The 21076-nt window shown below is 42.6% G+C and overlaps 1 protein-coding gene and 1 long non-coding RNA gene across 3 annotated transcripts in view; one reads left to right on the forward strand and one right to left on the reverse strand.

Annotated features, from left to right (window-relative positions):
• The window catches only part of RUNX2 (RUNX family transcription factor 2), a 217227-nt gene that overhangs the window by 114288 nt on the left and 81863 nt on the right, over positions 1–21076 (reverse strand). Inside the window, exon 2 of the mRNA XM_074991368.1 lies at positions 4429–4706. Coding sequence (XP_074847469.1) covers positions 4429–4706 — 278 coding nt within the window. The remainder of the gene's footprint in view (positions 1–4428; positions 4707–21076) is intronic.
• On the forward strand, positions 4643–15006 carry LOC142011612 (uncharacterized). 2 transcript variants are annotated; one of them, XR_012645148.1, is made up of 4 exons: positions 4643–4745; positions 5131–5300; positions 6131–6860; positions 14817–15006. It is a non-coding gene; the product is annotated as an uncharacterized LOC142011612 (long non-coding RNA). The 2 variants fall into 2 exon arrangements; XR_012645147.1 differs by having other exon boundaries at positions 4676–4736.

The raw sequence follows: 21076 nt of genomic DNA on the forward strand, positions 1-21076 counted from the left end.
CTATCGCTATCATTTCAATACCTTTGCTTGCAAAAATACCAAAAGGCACTATTGGTATAAAGGGCTATCAGAATATGAAATAGCCTGTATTACAAATAATGTTTTTTTCTTGGCTAGAGCTTGCCAAAAGAGCATCTGAAGGTATTAAAAGTATTTTAATGGTCTATAACTTGAAACAGAATAACTGATTTGCACTACTTTTGTTTAAAAAAATACATCTGGACTGACAATTTATACACCAAGTTTCAGCTTGAAGCTATTTAAAACAGCTGAGTTATAAACTCTGAAAACTGGAGGTTGGAGTGAAAATGCTGACAGACCCTTAACTACTGGTGCTACTGGGTATTGTCTGAATACTGTACGTTGACTTTTTTTCTTTATTGTTATTGTCTTATGTCACCTAATACTTTTTGCTAGCAGCATCTTGCAAGACAACAAAGAACATACAATCCTGGGGTAACACTGTCTTTATCCATCTCAGTAAGATGCCCCTACAAAAGAGCTATCAACTCCAGGAGAAATTCTGTTAGTCCTAATCAAGTAAATCATCCCACTGACTGCTACAGAACTACTTGTGAATAATAAGAATGTGATTTGGCCCCAGGGACTTTGTCCAAATTTCCTTTATATTTTAGCCATCTGAACATTATTAAGCAGCTATGAAGCTATGTTAATAAGTGCATTGTTAACATTCTTCACTATAACAATAGGTTGCACTAACTTAGTCGTACTACTCAGTACATGAAACAAGAACTCTCTCCACAGCTCATGTAAATATTAGTATTCCAATTCAAGTGTCTTACTTAGTCAACATGATTTTAAAAAATAATAAAAATTCGCACTGTTTATAACCTACTTCCTTTCCTACAATTGATTTATATCTGCTTTTTAAAAATTAAAACAGTGGTACATCCAAAGCACTTTTCACTAGAAAATCTTATAACAGAATTATCATTTACTTAACACACCATTCAGAACATTATCATCATATTATTATTTATTGCCAAAAAAAACTTCAGTTGCCATTTTTTTAAATGTGGGGTATGCAAGCTAGCTATTGTACATTCAGATCTGTATGTTTATTTTCTCAGGTAAAAAGCAGTCATGTAGCACTTTAAAGACAAACAAAATAATTTATTAGGTGATGCGCTTTCATGAGACAGACACACTTCTTCAGATCTGGAAATTCTTTTGTTGATGTTGCTAAAGATAACTGCTAATGTGTCACAGTAAAATACAGTTTTTTTGTTATATATGCACATGGATTATTTCATCTTGAAATTGTGCCGTTTTGTATCATTTCAAAGTATGAAATGAAAAATGATAAAATATATGTTCACAGTAATTGATATGTAAATGTAAATAGTATTTGAAGTACAGTTTTCAGTAACAAATGAAAATTATATTATATATATAACATTAATACAAAATGCAGGCACATATAATATTCTCTGTGTAAAAATACAAATGTACATAAATGCATACATGCTTTATAAGTGAGTACTGGAGTAAATGGCCAAAGAACTGCTTGTAATGATGTCAGTACCTCTAGCATGTCAATAAATGGGACAAATCTCTTTGGGTCTGTCAGTAGGTATCTGTCTGGCCGTTGTTACTGTACTATTTAAATACTGTACATCCTGAGTAATATATCCAGTTTAACTAGTATCTGGTTTAAATATGTTTTTTGTAACCCTATCCTGTGTCATATGGTTCATACTTTTCTCCTAAACTTCTCATTTTAGCAGATATTATAGTATCCTTTAAAGGTAGAAAAATGAGAAACGGTAGGAGATGATGCCAGAGATTTCAAAAGAAGACAAAGACAGATACAAGGACAGTGTGTGTGTAATGTTTACTTTTGTGAATTATGACTTTAAACACTATCCAAATCTAGCAATGATCAAAATTATAAAGTAACCTGAAATTTCCTCTTACTCTCCGCCCTCCCACCCTGCGCCGCTGGTTCGCAACCACCTGTGCCCTCTGAATCAGACCTGCTGAAGGGGAAGTGATCCATACCTGATATTTGCTATGCTCCTTTAATACTTGGCAAAGTTACAGAAATAGAAGGTGTCTGTAATGGCTTTGTTTGGCCAGTTCTCTGCAATCTCTAACAAGTGGGGCCCACAAAGACTACTAATAATTTCACTCTCAAGAATACATTCTTTCCCTCTCATATAGATGAGCTTTAGACAAATGCAGTATGTTTCTGTTTGATACTAAGCAAGCCATGTCAGTATCCATGTCAGCTTTACACACAGTTATTTTAACATCAGTTTCCTTTACTGCTGCTATTGGCTTTTTCACTTACAAATATGCCCCCCTTAATAATGATTCTATCAGTCAGGAACTATCGCACACTTAGATTTATACTTTGTTCTAGAAAATCCTGATTTCAAACTCTTTTGCTTTTCAATGATTTCCAGGCAGGGCATCTATATTTTGTTGTGGGCACTTCAGTAGCCGGAGGGATGTAGTGGGTTGAGGGTGGGTTGTTTAGATTTGACACAGGCAGTAAAATCACTATTTGCAAAGTTTAGATCTGCTAATTCCGGCACTGGGTTTTGGATTGACTCAGGTGCTGATGGACAGGCACAGGTGCTTTGGAGCAGCCAAGTTAACTACTCATCTACAGTGGAAAGTTTGGTGGGCGGGTAGAGGCTTGCTTAAAAGCAAGCACATGAACCACCACAAAAATCAGCCTTTCCTAGCATTAGCAGTGTGCGCAGATGTGGACTGAAAATGGAAAGCAACTCTTTCCGCTTTAGCTCTGGGTGGTAGTTATAGTCTAAGTAGCGTACGATGTTTCTGATAACTTACACACACTATCCCTTGCCAGCATAAGCATCTTGTGGCCAGACGCTTCCTAACTTCTCCAGCAGGAGAAGTGAAAGGGCACCATCTCCTATGGGGATGGCCAGAGCTCCGTGCCCCCTCTCCCCACTCTTATCTCCTGGGCACGTCCCAGTTTTACAATCTAGGTCTTTTTTGTACCCCAACTTCAGGAGTCTCTGTGCTCCAGAAACAGCTGTACAACTGTGGGAGGCAGTAACATCTCCCCCTACCTCCTCGCATAATGAAATACAGACACTCTGCACAAAGTGAAGACGAACCTGATACAAAGGCTATGCCTAGATTACAGGGATTTGACCACAACAAAACTTCTGTCGACAAATCGCAGCTAAGCTACCAAGTAGATTTCAAGAGCGATATGCTCTATCGACAGAGTGACCGGACTGCCCGGCTGCTCCATCAGCAAAACAGCCAACCGGAAGCACAGCAGACAGGGCTGTCTGGTGTCCTGAAAGCCCTGCCTGTTGACAGAGGGCCCCTCAGTAGGTCCAGACCAGCTTTCTGTCAACAGAGGTGTTATTCCTCATGGGGACTGTCAACAAAAGTGCTGTCGATGGAATGTGTTGGGAATCTGGACGCTCCGTGGGTTTCGTCAGCAAAACGGCTGTTTTGCCAACAAAACCCTCTAGTATAGACATAGCCCTAGTGAGACACGCCCAGGCGGAACAAGGGAGGAAAGCTCCCTCAGGAACACCGGTCTGTCTCCTGATGTCCATCCTACAGCAAGAGCAAGTCACACACACAACACCCTCACACCCTGTTTCCTCCCCTTAATGTACAAGGAAAATACCTCTAGAAACTATGAAAGGGGCAGAGCTTCGCTGTTGAAGCAGAGCTGTGGGACCATTTGGAGGAAGCTCAGAGCCATCCTTTTTCACAGCCTTATAAATGCCTCGTGGATGGGCAAGTCCCCCCCCCACCTCCTTGAAAACTGTCTGCATCCGTCCCCCTGTTAATTAGGGGTTGCCCTGCTCATGGGCCTTTTTTTTCTCGTTGGCAGTCTGTGGTGGAGTGGGGCTCAGCTACCTCGGCCTGGCAGCTTTGGGATGCCAGTGAAGAAGGGGGTTCAGTGGGTGCTCTGGCCATAGGGGCGGCATGGCTGGGAACAGGGAAGGGTGGTCAGGAGCAATGGGTGTGGATGGAGGGTGGAGTTCTGAGGCCTGAGGCGGGTAAGAGTCTATGCCTGGGAACCAGGTGCTTCAGCCTGGGTACTGCCCTGCAGTGGGGGGCGCCCGGTTGTTACACAGGGTGGGTAGGTAGTGGCTGCCCTGTCCTGCCGGGTCTGCTTGTTAGCTGAGAAGCCGGGGCCCCTTCTCGTTGTGGGGGGGGGTCCGTGCAGCTCCCAGGGGGGCTGACACGAGGCAGTGCCCACTGCCCAGGGCCACGGCTGGCTCTGGGGGGGGGGTCTCCTCGGGGGAGCCCAGTCGTAAGGGGCTGGCAGAGAGCGGCCACGCCGCCTCCCTCCCACCGGGGCTGCAGGGCTGCACCGCTGTGGCCGGCAGCAGAGCGCGGCGGACCCCGGGCGGAGCGGGGAGCTGGCGGGGAAGGGGCGGAGGGCGGGGGGGCTCTTACCTTGAATGCCACCGGGAGGGTCTTGTTGCAGCGCCAGTGCGAGGGCAGCACGGAGCACAGGAAGTTGGGGCTGTCGGTTCGGACCAGCTCGGCGGGGTGGTCGGCGATGATCTCCACCATGGTGCGGTTGTCGTGCGGGCGGAGCCGGGGCACCGCCGCCGCCTCTTGCTGCTGCTGCTGTTGCTGCTGCTGCGCGGCCACCACCGGGCTCACGTCGCTCATCTTGCCGGGCTGCAGGCTGCTGGAGGGGGGGCTGAACCTCCGGCTGGTGCTGGGATCTACGGGAATACGCATCACAACAGCCACACGTTAGCGAAGTGAGGGGGCGGCGAGGGGCTCGCTGCAGGAGGCGTGTAGTGGGGGGGCGAAAACGGGGGTGAATGGAGACGAGGAGGGGAGAGGGCCGGGGAAGGGGGGGGAAACGCAGCAGCGGGGTCAGTGCGGGGGGGGGGGGGGGAGATCGCAGCCCAAAACGGGGGTGATGTGGCTGGTTTGGGGGCGAGTCCGCAGCCGGCTGGAACGGGGGACAGTGTCAGGCTGTGGGATCCTGGGGCTGCCCCCCTCTTAGCAGAGCCCAGCTGGAAGCTGCATGGTCCCGGCTGCTGCAGAAGAGCGCCTCTTCCTTCCTGCGGGCTCAGTCTCTCTTGGCTCTTTTTCTCTCTCTCTCTCTCTTTTTTTTCCTTTCCCCTGCCCTCCTTCCAGCCGCAGCGTCGTCCCTCGAGTGAGTGCTCAGAATTTCCTTCTTCTCCGTCTTCCCCTTCCTCGTCTCCTTGCGGAGCTTTAAAGGTTGCCCGGGAGAGGTAAAGCAGCGGCTGATTTCAGCTTCCTGGGGTTGCTGCTCTTTGCAAAGCGAAGCAGCCGCGAAGAGGAGGGTAGGTTTCAAGCACTAAGGCGGGGGGTGGGGGGTGCTCAGGGGAATGTCCCGTTTTCCTCCTAGGAAGTCTTCCCCCCCCCACCACCACCACCAAAAAATCGCGATCGGAGAAAGTTGAGATGCCAAGTGACTTCTCAGCTTTTGCAGTGATCAGCTTTTGCTCCAGGAGGGAGAGGGGGCTGGGGGTAAGGGGGGCAAAAAGTTGAGAGAAGTGTCTCTGCGACGCTCTTCTCTTCCCCCGCAGCCACAGCAGCGCAAAAAAAAAAAAAGACAAAAAAAAAAGAGAGAGAAAGTTCTTCGGTTTTGAGACCGAAACACCCCCCTCCCGTAGTCAAAACACTAATAATTACAAGAGAAACATTAGGAGGCTGCGTGAGGCGCGGAGCTTTTGGCAAAAAAAAGTTCAGGCTTCTGGCTCCCGGGAAAGCCCGAAGGGAGAATGGACAGAAACAATTGTCAGGCTGGGTTCTAAAATCTGCTCAAGTAACTGGTTGCAGAAGGGAGTATGGGGCACTCCGGTCCCGTGGAGTTGAGTCGCTGCGGGGGTGGGGGGCAGCTCCGTTGAGTTGACTAGAGTAGCAAAAATGTGTTTTCGTCCCTTGATTAATAACAGCAAAAAAGGTAATTTTTTACCAAAAAAAAATAAAAAAACCAAAACAGAAACAAAAACGTCTTTTGGTTCCCAAAAGTTGAGGTGGGGTGAGATGAAGGAGCCGGGGAAAAAACGCCTCGGTTGGGTTTTGTTTGGGGTAAGTTTATTTGTCCTAACTGTGGTTTTTTGGAGGCTGGGATGTCTAATGATTAGGTTTTTGTGGTTTATATATACAGAACTCTCTGGCTAAGGAGCTCATTATGTTGATGAGAGTCAGCAGCACGTGGTGTCTCAACCCGGTCCTCAGACTTCTGCAGCCTTGGAAATAAATAAAACAATGTGCATCCCCCCCGGAAAAAGAGCGTGGCATTAAGGCGATCTCCCCCAGCAGGGCAGTGAAAAGAGAGGACCGTCTCTGTGCTTCTCTCCGGGTTTTCCCATAAACTCATTTGCTGAGTGCTGTGAATAAAAAAGCCTGGGACGATCTTTGCCCAATAAGAATAATTAATAAGTTAATAATTGGGTGCCAAAGACTTTTTCTAAGTCCCGGGCTGGCTAAAGCCTGAATAAAGCAGCTAGAAACACGCCCCTCACCCCCTACCCCCGCCTCCGACTGTTAAGGTGAAGAAAGTCTGGTTTGTTTTCGCCCTTAAAAAAAGGCAGCTCTTATTAAAAACAATTTACATACCCAATAGTAAAAAAGTGTAAACGCCTCCCCGAGCAGATAACAACCTATCAAAACTCGCCCTCTAATTCACTTCGACGGGCTACTTCCACCTTCTTGTAGGAAGCCAGAGCTGGGGGTGCCGAGCACGCTGCCTGTGTGGTTTGGGGTGATGGGGGGAACCGCTTTTATACAGCTATTTCCAACCCAAATCGAGGAGCGTTGTAGGCACCATAAGCCAAGACTTGGTCCCACCGCCAACTCTTTACCCCGGTCCCACGATAAAATCTGCTTGTATCCAGGTAAATGATCCAAAGGCACATTCGCCTTGAAAGGTCTTAGGGACCCACACTGCAACTTTTCCCCAGAGAGGCTAGAACTCGGGGCGCGGCAGCCCCGGCCTGAAGTGGTTTCCCTTGCATGCGGGGTTCACTGTTTGGCTCAAGGACTCGCGGCACCCCCACTGTACCAAGTGGTCCAGCCCCCCTGCTCTTAGCCCAGCTGTAATTTCTCCTGCCGATTTGTTTTCTCAGTTAAAGTCTGTGGCAACTTCAGAAACCAGCCGGCAATGCCACATACACATTACCCTGACAATTACCACGGGATTGATTGATTTATAAAGTCCCCCCTCCACCTCCCACTTTCCGCTGCAAACACCGACGCCTGTTACCTGACACACTGTAAAAAGAGGGTGAAACTACTCTTTCCCTGCTTTACATGGAAAAGTCCAACATTATCTTTTTTTCGGTCACATGGGAGAGCTCTCGCTCTGTATACCGCTGACTGTGGTTTGCAGCTCTATGCTTGTCTGCAACAGCCCATGTCCTTGAAGGAAATGCAGCGGGTGACATATATTTGTTTATTATTTTCATTCCACCTCTTTCTTCGTTGGTTGATATGTTTGCTAGTAACCCCTGATCACCCGCCAGCGATCTCAGATTTTTTTTTCTGGGTATACTTATCAAATGTGGCCTGGGGAAGGGGAATTCACTGTTCCTACGAGGAAGTAGAAGTATTATGGCTAAATGCTCCCATACTTACCAACAAAATGGGAAAGATCCTGTCCAAAAGAGAAGTGTGCACAATTGCTTAAAAAGGGGAATTGAACGCATTCTGCAAGGGAGCTGATTAATTTAAAAGTTTTCAGACTCTCCTGTAAATAGAGTTGCATTTCAGTAAAATATTTTAAATCATTATTGTTGGTATAATGTTTAAGGTTGTGCTTTTTAATACTTCTGTTTAGCTGGGGGATAACGTTTTCCATGAGGTAGAGGGTACAGGTGTTGGGCAAAAGAGAGAAGGTTAACAGGAATCTTATGTTTCCGAGTACAGAATTAACTCCTCAGTAGCAATTTCAGTATTTGTTTTAAATAAGAAGACACATTTCCTCTTTTAATTAGTCACATCAGGATTTTAGCAATTGCATCTCTCCACATTAAAGTAAAAAGAAGTGAACTGGGAAAACCATAAGAAGTTATAGGAAGTATAAGGTCACTTAAAATAGTCTATTTTTATTGATATTTTTTCCATTGCACACCCCAACAGAGTTTCTGGTGCCTGACACAGATTATTTTTAGTCTCTTTGCAAAAATTTCTGCTTACCTTTTACACATTTCAGTGGAACTTGCTAAACTCTGGAACAGATCACATCTCAGAGCACTAGCATTTTACTGAAATGGTTATGGACACCTTAATAAAACTACCCATAATATTTATGGACCAGCATAAAGGCTGGCTGGGATTCTTTTCATATGTCATTTATGCTATGTTCTGAATTAGCTGAAACTTTGGCTTGGATTTGGCTGAAACACACTTGAGGCAACCCTACCATTCCTCAGCTTTCTTCAGGTACCATTTCAGAAGCACTCAAAATTTTAGCATGGGATGAAAAGTAGATGATGTTTTAAGATATCAGCCAGCCAGAGTATACAGCCTTTTTTTTAAATTATGTACTGTATTAAAAAAAACACCAGATCCACTTTACCAAATAAGATTTTAATCAGTGCAGCTGTGATTGCTACAAAAGAAACTTTGATGGTCTTTCATTTTTTTCACTTTTAACTGTGTTACAAATACAGCTGTATTGTATGGAAGGATTTTGCTGGAAAACAATTTATTTTAAGTTGCTCCGTATCTATTTAATTTTAAATTGGCAAAATTTGGATCCAGTAATCTCTCAATTTTTCAGTAATATCCTGGTCTAAATATCATCCAATCAAGGCAGAAGATAATTGATAAATGTTGAATATTTCTATACTGAATGATGTTTCATAATAATACTTGTTTTGATCCTAGTTTGCTGGACTGGAATACACTGTAATTATGATACGTATTGAACTTCTTTTAACCTTTGCTGTATGAAGGAAAAGTCCTGACGGAAAACAGAATAAATTAATGTGTTTAAGAGATTTATTAATGTACCAGGTACTTTGTGAGCCATTATAACAACATCAACAATTACTACTATCGCTAAGGGCTTGCCAATATTGTCCTCCCAGATTCTACCTGCCAAGAGTTTCTAATTCACTCATGAAGATGGCTGGCTGAAATGTTGTGTTAAATTAGCTTAGTCCTGATTGCACTGATGTCGATGCCCAAACTTCTGTAGACCACAGAGGGACCATGAGGAGGCCCAGTGTCCCATGGCAACACTTTGTTTTCATTTTGGTTGCAAATTGACTACTTGTCCAGTTTTTCCTGCATCAGAAGTTGCAGACTTCTGCTTGATAGGTTTGGTTGATTCATTGTTTACTGTGCTAATAAGCAAAAAATTCAGAAGTACAAACAGTATATTACAGGAGTTCATAGACTCTGTCAGTTTCTTTATTTTAGCTACCAGCTCCCTGAGCCCTTGATTTATGACTGAAATACAAGACAATTCTGTTGCTCTCACAAAATGTGCTGTAAATATTTTATATATCAGCTACGTACATTGTTTGTATAGCATTTACAGTTTCTCACAGTACTAGAAGTAGTCAAGTCGGAAGGGCAAGATAGAAAATGACTAGACAAATTCTTGAGTTCACTTCAGTGATTGCCATTTACTCACTCTGTGTGCGTCTACATTTACATTCCTCTTTCAAAAGAAGTATGCAAATGAGGTAAATTGAAAATGCAAATGAGGTACAAATTTGCATATTTGGCACCTCATTTGCATATTCTTATTTCAAAATAACCACTTTCGAAAGAAGAAAACCAGTGCAGATGCTGCTCTTTTGAAAGTAAACCCCATCTTCGAAAGAATCCTTCTTCCAATTAAATAAAGGGAAGAAGTATTCTTTAAAAGATGGGTTTACTTTTGAAAGAGCAGCATCTACACTGGCTTTCTTCTTTCGACAGAAGCTCTTTCAAAATTAGGTGTCTAATAGGCAAATTTATACCTCATTTGTATTTTTAATTTACCTCATTTGCATACCTCTTTCAAAAGAGGAATGCAAGTGTAGATGCACCCTCTGTGACCATGGCAACTGGCAAGTTATTTAACACCTGTGTGCTTCAGTTTACTCATGTGCAGAATGGGGATAATAATACAGGGTGAACCTCTCTAATCTAGAACACTCTTATCCAGCAACATCCATATTCCGGCATGATTTTAACAAGCCGGACAACCACTTCTCATAGGTGTGGCCAAGCTTCCCATGGCCCCATGAAATGTATATATAGCCACTAGACCTGGCTGTCAGTGTTCTGTGCTGTTCTAATTTAGTTCGAATTCACCCCTAAATGTCTTCTAAGACCCCAGTAAGCAGTGGAAGTGTTGGTAAGGTGCTAGACAATATTGACCTCCCGTAGTCTGGCAAATTCTCTGCTTCAGCACCAGTCAGGTCCCAAGGGTGCCAGATGAGAGAGTTTCAACCTGTTGTTACCTCAACTGAGTATTGTGAGACTTAAATAATGATTGTTATTGTTGTCATAAAGTCATTTGAAATCCAAAGATGAAAAAGGCTATGATAGTATTATTAATACATTTTCGTTGTTGATAATAATAAAACGGCTGCATCAATCATGAAAAATATTGTGATCTTGCTCCTATTGGCTTTATTAGGATCAGTAGTTCTGTGAAAGGTTGAACAGAATACATGTTGGCTTCTCAACAGCTTGATCTAAAATGCATGCAAAAGTCAAAAAAATGAAGATAATTATCTAAGATTTGATTCCCCACCACCACCTTCTTGCCCCAGTTTGTTTTCTGCTTGTCTAGAAAAGGATTGCTGTAAACCTAATCTCAGTACCCCCACCCCCACCACCCCACTCAGGATCCACTAAGTGCTCTCCTGGAGTTTCCTTTTATTCAATGAGAATAAAAAAGCCACATAAAAAGCACATTAGTAGATTCTAAGGGAAGATTGTGATCCTAACTATTAACCTGTAATAAACATTCCAAAGCAAAAGTGGAGAGGACTCTGTTTTCTGTCTGGCTGTGTCTACACCTGCATTACTCTTTCGAAAGAGGCATGCAAATGAGGGAACTCAAATGCAATGAGGTGCAGAGTTACACGTCTGGCATCTCATTTGCATATTCTTATTTCAAAATATCTTCTTTCAAAAGAAGAAAACCAGTGTAGACCCTGCTCTTTCGAAAGTAAACCCCATCTTCGAAAGAATCCTTCTTCCCATAAAAAAAGAAGATATTTCAAAATACGAATATGAAAATGAGATGCCAGATTTGTAAATCTGCACGTCGTTTGCATTTTTGATTTCCCTCATTTGCATGTCTCTTTCAAAAGAGGAATGCAAGTGTAGACACAGCCTCTGGAGTTCAAAGTCTAAGCTCTGTGTTTTGATTGAAGAAATTTTTATTTTGGTCTCTGTCAGGTAAATCAAACTGTTGCTCTGTTTGGTCCAAAAATTCCTAACCAACCCCTAATATAATTATTATATGGAAAACTCGCTTTCCATAACTAGAACAATTTTGGTATCTATCATCCTCACTCATCCTTGATTCTTCTCACAACATTTCTGTGAAAAATCCATCTGAAATTTTACATCCCAATTTTATTGCTAAGGTAGAACTTTTCTGGAGAGTTTAAAATTGGAAACGTATCAGAGGAGTAGCTGTGTTATTCTTTATTCACAAAAACAATGAGAAGTCTTGTGGCACCCAATAGAGTCACAGATACCTTCATCTATAAGGTGCCACAAGACTTCTCGTTGTAAATTGGAAAAATTATTTTTGAGCTATGAGGGTTATGCAAAATTAGGGTTCACATTTTCCTAACTTTTTTGTTCATTGTGGCTACGGGCACACTACAGTGGTCTGTCAGCACAACTCACTGTTGGGAGAGTTTTCCCAACAAAACTTCTATTAAGAATACGGCCTCACACAAAAGCCGGTTGGGAAAGTGCACCACTCTGACAACAGAGCAGCCAGACTGCCCAGCTGCTCTCTCAACAAAACAAGCACTGGAGAGCACAGCAGATAGGGCTGCCCATTGTTCTAGATGCTCTGTCTGTCAAAAGGAGGCCTCACCCCCTTGCCCCAGAGCAACCACACAGCTTTTTTGTTGAGAGAGTCTGTCGACAGCAGTGTTCTGCCCCAAAGCTTTGGAGCAGAACGCTGCCGGCAAAAGTGCTGTGTTTTATCCTGATACTGTTGACAAAATGAATTTTGTGTGTGCACACCCCACAAGTTTTGTCATCAAAACCAGGGGTTTGCTGGCAAAACTTGCTAGTGTAACCATAGCCCATGTGCATTTTTTTTAAGGTTTGAGCTAGAAACTTTGGAGAGTTGGAGATGTAATTATTAGTAATTAAGGTTTATGTGGATACATTTGGAATCTTGCAGAATACCTAAATTTTCCATGCTGATTTTTAAGTCTGATGAGTACACCCTACTCAGATATAAGCTCTGTAAAGCTCATACAGGAGATTCTGAGATACAAAAGTTAATCAGACTGGAGGAGGGTGAGATTGTCTTCAATATCACAGTTGGGAGCATTCAAAAATCGTGAGTCATATCTCCCTCCCGCTCCCTCTCCCCAAAATAAATAAATATGAGATTGCCCAAAATAACGTGAACTTTCAAAATAATAAACTTTGGATTCTTTTTGTCTGTCCTGTTATGTTGCAGCATTTTACTATTTTGAAACTTCAGGATTACTTTTTAAAAAATTTTTTCTTCCATCACAGGGAAGACTGGAAATGTACTTTTAGGGGAGAAAATTTAAAACTCAAATTCTTAGTTAACAATATGATTCCAGCAGCTGGGGCTTTACCAAAAACATCAAATATTGCAAGAGTTGTGATAAAATTTCAAAACTTGACAAAACTGATATCCTCTTGGGTGACACATATCAGGGATGAAATATGAAAATAAAACACAGAGTAATGAAAGTATGGAGTAAAGCGCACACAAGTTTGCACTTTTGAATTGAATGAGCTCATTCATCATCTTCACACTGCTTCTTTAACCATTTTGCCTTAAATGAGCACATTGATGATTGCTAATGATCTTGACTAATCATATGGATGGTGAGATGGATTGCACCCTCAGCAAGTTTGCAGATGATGGTAGGTTGGGGAGGGCACAAGTAGATATGCTGGAGGGTAGGGATAGGGTTCAAAGTGACCTAGACACATTGGAGGATTGACCCAAAAGAAATCTGATGTCAGAGTCGTGCACTTAGGGTGGAAGAATCCTAGCACTTCTGGGCTACGTCTACACGTGCACCCAACTTCGAAATAGCTTATTTCGATGTTGCGACATCGAAATAGGCTATTTCGATGAATAACGTCTACACGTCCTCCAGGGCTGGCAACGTCGATGTTCAACTTCGACGTTGCTCAGCCCAACATCGAAATAGGCACAGCGAGGGAACGTCTACACGCCAAAGTAGCACACATCGAAATAAGGGAGCCAGGCACAGCTGCAGACAGGGTCACGGGGCGGACTTAACAGCAAGTCGCTCCCTTAAAGGGCCCCTCCCAGACACACTTTCATTAAACAGTGCAAGATACACAGAGCCAACAACTAGTTGCAGACCCTGTATATGCAGCACGGACCCCCAGCTGCAGCAGCAGCAGCCAGAAGCCCTGGGCTAAGGGCTGCTGCCCACAGTGACCACAGAGCCCCGCAAGGGCTGGAGAGAGAGTATCTCTCAACCCCCCAGCTGATGGCCGCCATGGAGGACCCCGCTATTTCGATGTTGCGGGACGCGGATCGTCTACACGTCCCTACTTCGATGTTGAACGTCGAAGTAGGGCGCTATTCCCATCCCCTCATGGGGTTAGCGACTTCGACGTCTCGCCGCCTAACGTCGATTTCAACTTCGAAATAGCGCCCAACACGTGTAGACGTGACGGGCGCTATTTCGAAGTTACTGCCGCTACTTCGAAGTAGCGTGCACGTGTAGACGCAGCCCTAGAGACCAGGGACAGACTGGCTAAGCAGCAGTTCTGCAGAAAAGTTGGATATGAGTTAACAGTGTGCCATTATTGCCAAGAAGGCTAACGGCGTGTTGGGCTGCATTGGTGGGAGTGTTGCCAGCAGATCAAGGGAAGTGATTATGCCTCTCTATTTGGCACTGGTGAGGCCACATCTGGAATGTGGTATCCAGTTTTGGGCCCTGCAGTATGGAAATGAAGTAGACAAATTTGAGAGAGTCCAGTGGAGGACAATGAAAATGTGTGGTGGTGGGGGCGGGGGGAGCGGCTGGGGCACATGATTTATGAGGAGAGGCTTTAACTAGGCTTCTTTAGTTTGCAGAACAGAAGAATGGCGGTCGGGGCAGGGCTTTGATAGCAGCCTTCAACTGTCTGAAGGGGTGTTCTATAGAGGATGGAGCAAGGCTATTCTCAGTGGTGGCAGATGATAGAAAAATGAGCAGTGCTCTCAAGTTGCGGGTGGGGGGAGGAGGTAGCAAAGAAATGAGTTGCCTATGGAGTTGGTGACATTTCTATCCTTAGAGGCTTTTAAGGCCAGACTGGACAAAGTCAGAGCAGGAATGATTTAGGTGGAATTGGTCCTGCTTTGAGCAGGGGTTGGACTAGATGACCTCCTGAGGTCTCCTCCAGCCCTAACCTATGATTCTATCATAGTTAGCTGTAGGGTTAGGGAACACTAATCCCCAACCGCTCAAATTGCTCCCCAGTGATGCAGTGAACACAGCCAGGCCAAACCCAAAAAAACTAGACTGTAACTTTGTTTATGACATCATACTGACAGCATGTCTTGAGCCTCCAAAATGCTGAACACTGGTTTCTGTGTCAGAAACACCTGTGGGTTCAAACTTAAGCCCTTGTTTTATGTGCTTTGCTAGATGGAGGCCAGAATGCTCGACATCTTTCACATTCAAGACCTATGTGGATTATTGTGTAAATGATATCAAGAGGATAGCAATGTGAACACAGAAACAAGTTGAAAGACCAGTGAAAACAGCACAAGTGATTCGGTTCCCGTGTGAATGTCCCATGTGAATGTAACAAAGGGCAAAAAATAAAGAAAATATTGTAAAGGAAGCTGGCAGCAAGTTAATATTGTGTAACTTTCTCCATTATATGACCTGTTTTTGGTTGTTTATAATTTTGCCAAATTTTATCATTTGGGATGAAATATTCCATGCTGAGCAGCTACCTGGGGCAGAATATTTTAGAAAGCTTTCACAAGAATGGTTCAGCCATTTTGTACACTGATGTTAGGAGACAGATTGTTTTTCAGTTGTTAAAAATTCTCCTGATCATCATGGTGAGGAGCACTAATACACTCATTATTTGGAAAGGAATTTGAAATTTTGCTGAGGGTCACCCTCCAGTCAGTAAAGTGTCTTTTGCTATTCCTGTAAGAATACATTCAAACTCAATTTAATTACAAGCTTCTGGAAACCATTTTTGCACAAATTAGTAAAGACTTAGTGAATGGCAACTGAATTATCCAGAGATTCCGTAGGAATTGGTAGGGTATATCCGACCTATGGACAGTCTAGTCCAATATCCTGGCTCCCACAGTTGTCAGCATCAGATGCTTCAGAATAAGGTTCAGGAAATCTCTCAAATAGGCAGATGTGGGATAATTTATCTTTCCATGAAGGTCTCATCCTAATTCCTAATAGTTTGAAATATATTATCTGAATGAGTGTCAGCAGTTCAGTTTTCAACTTTGCTTTCAGAAGTGTATAACTCAGCCATAAAAATTCCTTCCAGACTGAAATTTGGCATATGATGTCTCAGTCCAGAAGTCACAGTTTATGTAGATTTTTAAAGTGGAGCTGTTTTCAAATTAAAGAACTAGAAGGAAAAAAGCAACAGTTTACTAATTTGAGACACTTTGCTCTTTTAACACTTTCAGAAATGGATGTGTTTTTTTCAAAAGATAATCTGCAAGCTTCCTGCTTCAAATGTAGAGCAGGCTTGTTAGTGAAACTCAAGTACTCAAAACCCCCAAAGTCATTAATACTTGAAAAACAGATGCAAAGTAGATTCTATTTCTAGGGGACTGGTATGAAATAACAGTTAATGATAGTGGGGGTGGGGCTGCATTAAATAATTTGAATAAAAACAGGCACAATGGTCTTGCAAATATATTTGGATTTAACACATTGTCTAAACATGTGTTTTTAAAAAGAGCATGGTCCAAAACCTTCAATCCTAACTCATGTTGCCGTCAATAGGCCAAATACTCGTTCTGCTGTAGAACATGAACTACACTCTGGGTGTATCTACAAGGAGCAAGGCACCAATGAAAGATGGTTCCTAGATTGTGAAGCAGAAGCAGATCTACTTGCAGCTGCTCTTATAGGCCCGTCATAGTCCTCATTACTATTATATTTCCCCTTTCATGGAGGATATCCAGCAACCTTGCCCCTGCCCTGTCCCTGGACTACTCTCAAACTGTCCCCTCTTCCCATTCCTTTGCAGCTTGGGATTGACAGGAATTGCACTACTGGGAATTGTAAAGGATACAATATGCTTCTAAAAATCCTAATGCAACCCTTATTCATGACAAGGAGCCCTTGTATGTGTGAGCAGGTTGACTGATTTCAATGAGTCTATTGCTGTGAATAAGTGTTCACCAACCTAAGTGTTGAACAGTTGGCCCATTATTACCTATATTTCAAATCAGCATCAGTGTGCTCTAAAATTACACCCAAATTATTCATATCTAAATGTTTGTGCACGTGGAATTTTATATCTATTTTTCATTCCCTACAAGCAGCAGGTTTTCTCAACTTCCATTTCCCACATAAATCTGAATTTCAGCATGTGGAAAAATGTGTCACACACAAAGACTGCAGGTGCAATTGGCAAGGTTTGTTTAGAAAGTTCAGGCCAACGTATCCTTTCTCAAAGAGCTTTTAGGAGCCACCGAATAAATAATTCACATTTTAAAAAAGTATAAAAAATATACCAATATAGATAAGGCCCATTACACTATAGGATTTAATCCAGTGATGGGCAACCACCAATAGTGGGTAGGCTGCATGAGCGGCTCTCCTTTACCTCAGGGGCTGCAGCAGCCTGTGGCCCACTGCGGTTCCACCTGTGGCATATGGTCCTGCCTTCCCCACATAGCTCTCGTACACTGGAGCCCTGCACTTAACCTACTCCTCCCGCCCCGTCCCAGCACTTTCAGAGGTGTGCAAATCATCTGATTTGTATTCTGTCCTCCTTTCTGCTCCTTCTCTCCAAAGCTGGATGAAGTGGGAGGAGCAAGGGGGAGGGGACTAACCAGGGATCCATGGGCCACAGGCTGCCCACCACTGGCTTAATCAGTAATGGTCAAATTCTACCTCCCTTTCCCTCTGGTGTGGTAAGTTAACTGTGTGAATAGTTTCATTGGTTTAAATAGAAGGCTTGACAGAATAGCATATCACTAGGTGTAAGAGTGATACTCAAGCCTTTAAATATTTGCCACTTGTGGTTATTCTGCATATATGCTCATATTTCTGCATTACTGTATCTAGATTGTTGCAGAGCGTTTATGTGGTTTTGCTTGTATACATATCTGCTCTGATTTAAAAAACTATAACTCTTTGGTTATTTCAATTGTCAGAAAATTGTGTTATATCTCTTTTTGACAATTGAAGGAAATGACAAGAAAACCCTCCACTTCCTAAACACCATATGCATATCACCACCTATATTTTTGTTAAGGAAATATGTGTAAGCTGCAGGAATTAACCAAGCTCTCTTCCTGGTAAGGAATCCATACATTCTCTGAGTCATGCTTGGTTGGTCAGTACTTGAGAAGCTTTACTATTGCTATTGATTTTATATAGATGATATTTTAGTGCTGTAGGAATGAATGGTAATGCAAAATCCTGCTAGATGTACGGATTGTTTACAGATCTGAAAAAACAAAGCCAGTTTTTGACATCTACTTATTAAGACCTTGTTGATGGTTATGACACATCCATACTGGTTCTGAACAGGTAAAAGATGATCAATGCCTAATTAGACGGATCATAATTGTAATAATTCTTTTCAATATTATGTTTCCTTCATGTAAAAACCTGACTGCTACTCACAGCTGTATACTACAGTGATTAGGCCTTCTACATACCTGACCTATATAGATAGATCTCATAATGAAAATTAATTAAGCCTCAGAAGAACCCTGGCAGGTAGATAAATATTATCAATATCAAATACATATGGGGAAAATGATAGACACATAAGTTAAGTTGCTTGCTCATGGTCACAGTGAGTTAGTTAGATCTCAAGACCACTTTCTGTTCTCCTGCTTCCAAGACTTACTTCTGATCATTCTGCAGTCTTCCACCTGAATTTTATTGGAAGGATGTAATGATACATAATTGCTCAAAACAGTAATCAAAATCAAGTGATTACATATTTCTCATATTAGTTATTTTAGTATGTGTCCCCATGACAGATTTTTTCACAACTATTAAGGAGAGCAGCTCTTTTGACTGTTGACTTAAGTAACATTACTTGTAATTTACAGCAGTGTGAGAGGAAAATCAGGCCCTTCCCATCTATGAAGTGTTTCATGTGCAATACATATAGGCAGTTTATAACTAACATAAGCAAACACTTCTTCACGTGCTACACAGGCAGCTTGTGGAGCTCATTGCCAGGGGATGTTGTAAAAGCTAAAAATATAAGTGGATTCAAAAAAGAATTTGAGACACTCACAGAGGATAAGTCATGGATGGCTTTTAGCTAAGATGATCAGGGACGCAAACCCATTCTGTATGGCTTTGTCTGCACTAGATGATTGATTAAAGCTGCAGTGATTGATCCACCAGCAGTCAATTTATCAGGTCTGCTTAGGTGCAATAAATCAAACTCCAAGCACTCTCCTGTCAATTCCAGTACTCCACCAGGATAAGAAGAATAGCCGGATTCAACAAGATAGTGGGTCCTGCTGACCTTACTTTGTGGAAGACACTGCAGTAAATACATTGACTTCAGCTCTGCTATTGTGTAATGAAGTTGCATATGTTAGATCAATGGGGGGGAACAGGGAAGGGGTAGTGTAGACTTGGCCTAAGTGTCCCTAAAGCTCTGACAGCTAGAGGCTGGGAAGGGATCACTGGATGAATGGGCCTGTTCTATTCTGTGTCATTCAAGCATCTGGCTTCAGCCACTGACAGAAGACAGGGTACTGAGGCAGGCATGACTGAGTCAAATCTCGTGGTCTATGTTATACTGACCAGTGTACCTTTGGTCTGACCCAGTATGGCCGTTCTTATGTTCTTATGTGCTGAAGATCAGACTAGATGAATCATTGGTCTGCTTCAGTATGGATGTTCTAATGCTCGTTTTTTAGATACTGTCATTACTATATGTAAAATTATCAATGCAATTAACTAGAAAAGTCTACCTGGCAGCCAGGGATTTTGAAGTCCAGAGTGAAGACTAGAATGTTGCGTAATGGTCCTAGGAGCCTCTATCCTTCACTCACCCAGCTGTATTTCCGCACATATGCTAAGTGCAGTTCAACTTTTCTCAACAACAGCTGAACAAGCATGGAGAGAGGACATGCTTTTAACCTCATTTGTGAAAAATACTAAATTTTCCAAGAACAGAAACAGCTTTGGTCTACCCAAGCTATCAGCAATATTAAAGATACGACTGAGTAAAACTACAACAATGTTAAGTCTGCAATATTAGCATTAACTGTGAAGCTCCTTGCTTTTACACACTTGAGTATATCAGATGCTGAGCAATTATTGGGGGCATTAATACATTATGAGCTAGTGCATACATAAATATTGTCTGCAGCAATAGAAGTTAAGTATTAGACTCTGAAACACCTGAATTTTTAAGTCAAGGCTTTCCACCAATGTGCTTCTAAATCTCCTAGTTCACTGGTTTTCAGCCTGTAGTCCACATATCCATGGGTGCTTTGACTATGGCAAGGGACCAGTGAAAGGCTACTGTTATCATAGAACGGTGGTCTTCCACTACAATTTCCAAAGAGGTTCGCACCTTCATTTCAAATTTTTTATGGGTTTGCAAATGAAAAAAACACACTGACCCATATTATCAGGCTTCATTCAGAGATTACTGAGGTCAAATCTTGTGGCCTATATTATTCTGGAGATCAGATTAGATGCTCATCAGTGTAATTTACTATTCAACATATAAAAGTAATAGTCTACCAAAAAGTCCTGGGAGTTCTTATTGTGAAAATACTGAAGGAGTAAATGATTTGCCAAATCAGAATAGACTAGTGGCCTCTTTCGCTGACCCATTTATCTTCGCTCTGATGCCTTGATCCCTAGGCTATTCACTAGGTTTCTGTACTTGTACTCACCACTGTAGTCTCTTCAGCTCCTTTCACTGAGAACCAATGAGCACTAAATGCATATTTCAAAGTCTAGCACAGCTTTATTCCACTATTTCAATAGTCCATCAGATTTTCCCCCTTACCTTCCAAGTAGTGTTCCTTCCTTTCTTTTTCCCTCCCAACTTGTATATTATTTACTGGGATGACCCAAGACAACATGGCTCCGTCTACACTAGCAAGTTCTTTCAAAAAATGGGCCTTTCCCATACATGTACGCACCTTTCAATCTGAAATCTAAAGAATGCAGCACTTTTTTCCAGAGGCCCTTTTCCTCTCCCAGATGAGGAATAGCTACTTTTTCCAAAAGAGTCTTTTGAAATAAAGCCTGTGTAGACACTCTGTGGGCCCTTCTTTTGAAAGAGCAGCCCTCATGGCACCTGATTTTTCAATCCCTGGCCCATTCTTTTGAAAGAGCAGGGGCTGTGTGGGTGCTCTCTATCAAAAGAGTAGGTCAATCTTTCAATCTGCTTTGCTGTGTGTGGACATGATCTTTCACAAGAAGGTTTTTTTGGAAGATCTCTTCCAGAAGAACTTCTTTGAAGGATCACTGTAGTGTAGACAGAGCCCATGGCACCAGACTATTGAGGTAGAAATGAAGAGCAGAGACTTGCTAGTGACAGACAGAAGTGGAGGGTCTTTGTTGCTGCCCTACACACCAGTAGGTATAAAGGGCAATGATGATGATGGTAATATTATTTATTGCTCAGATCTAGTAGTAGCAACAGTATACTAAGTATACTAGGTATACTCTAAACCTCTTAGACTATA

Source organism: Carettochelys insculpta, chromosome 3, assembly GCF_033958435.1.
Source record: "Carettochelys insculpta isolate YL-2023 chromosome 3, ASM3395843v1, whole genome shotgun sequence".
Taxonomy (NCBI): domain Eukaryota; kingdom Metazoa; phylum Chordata; order Testudines; family Carettochelyidae; genus Carettochelys; species Carettochelys insculpta.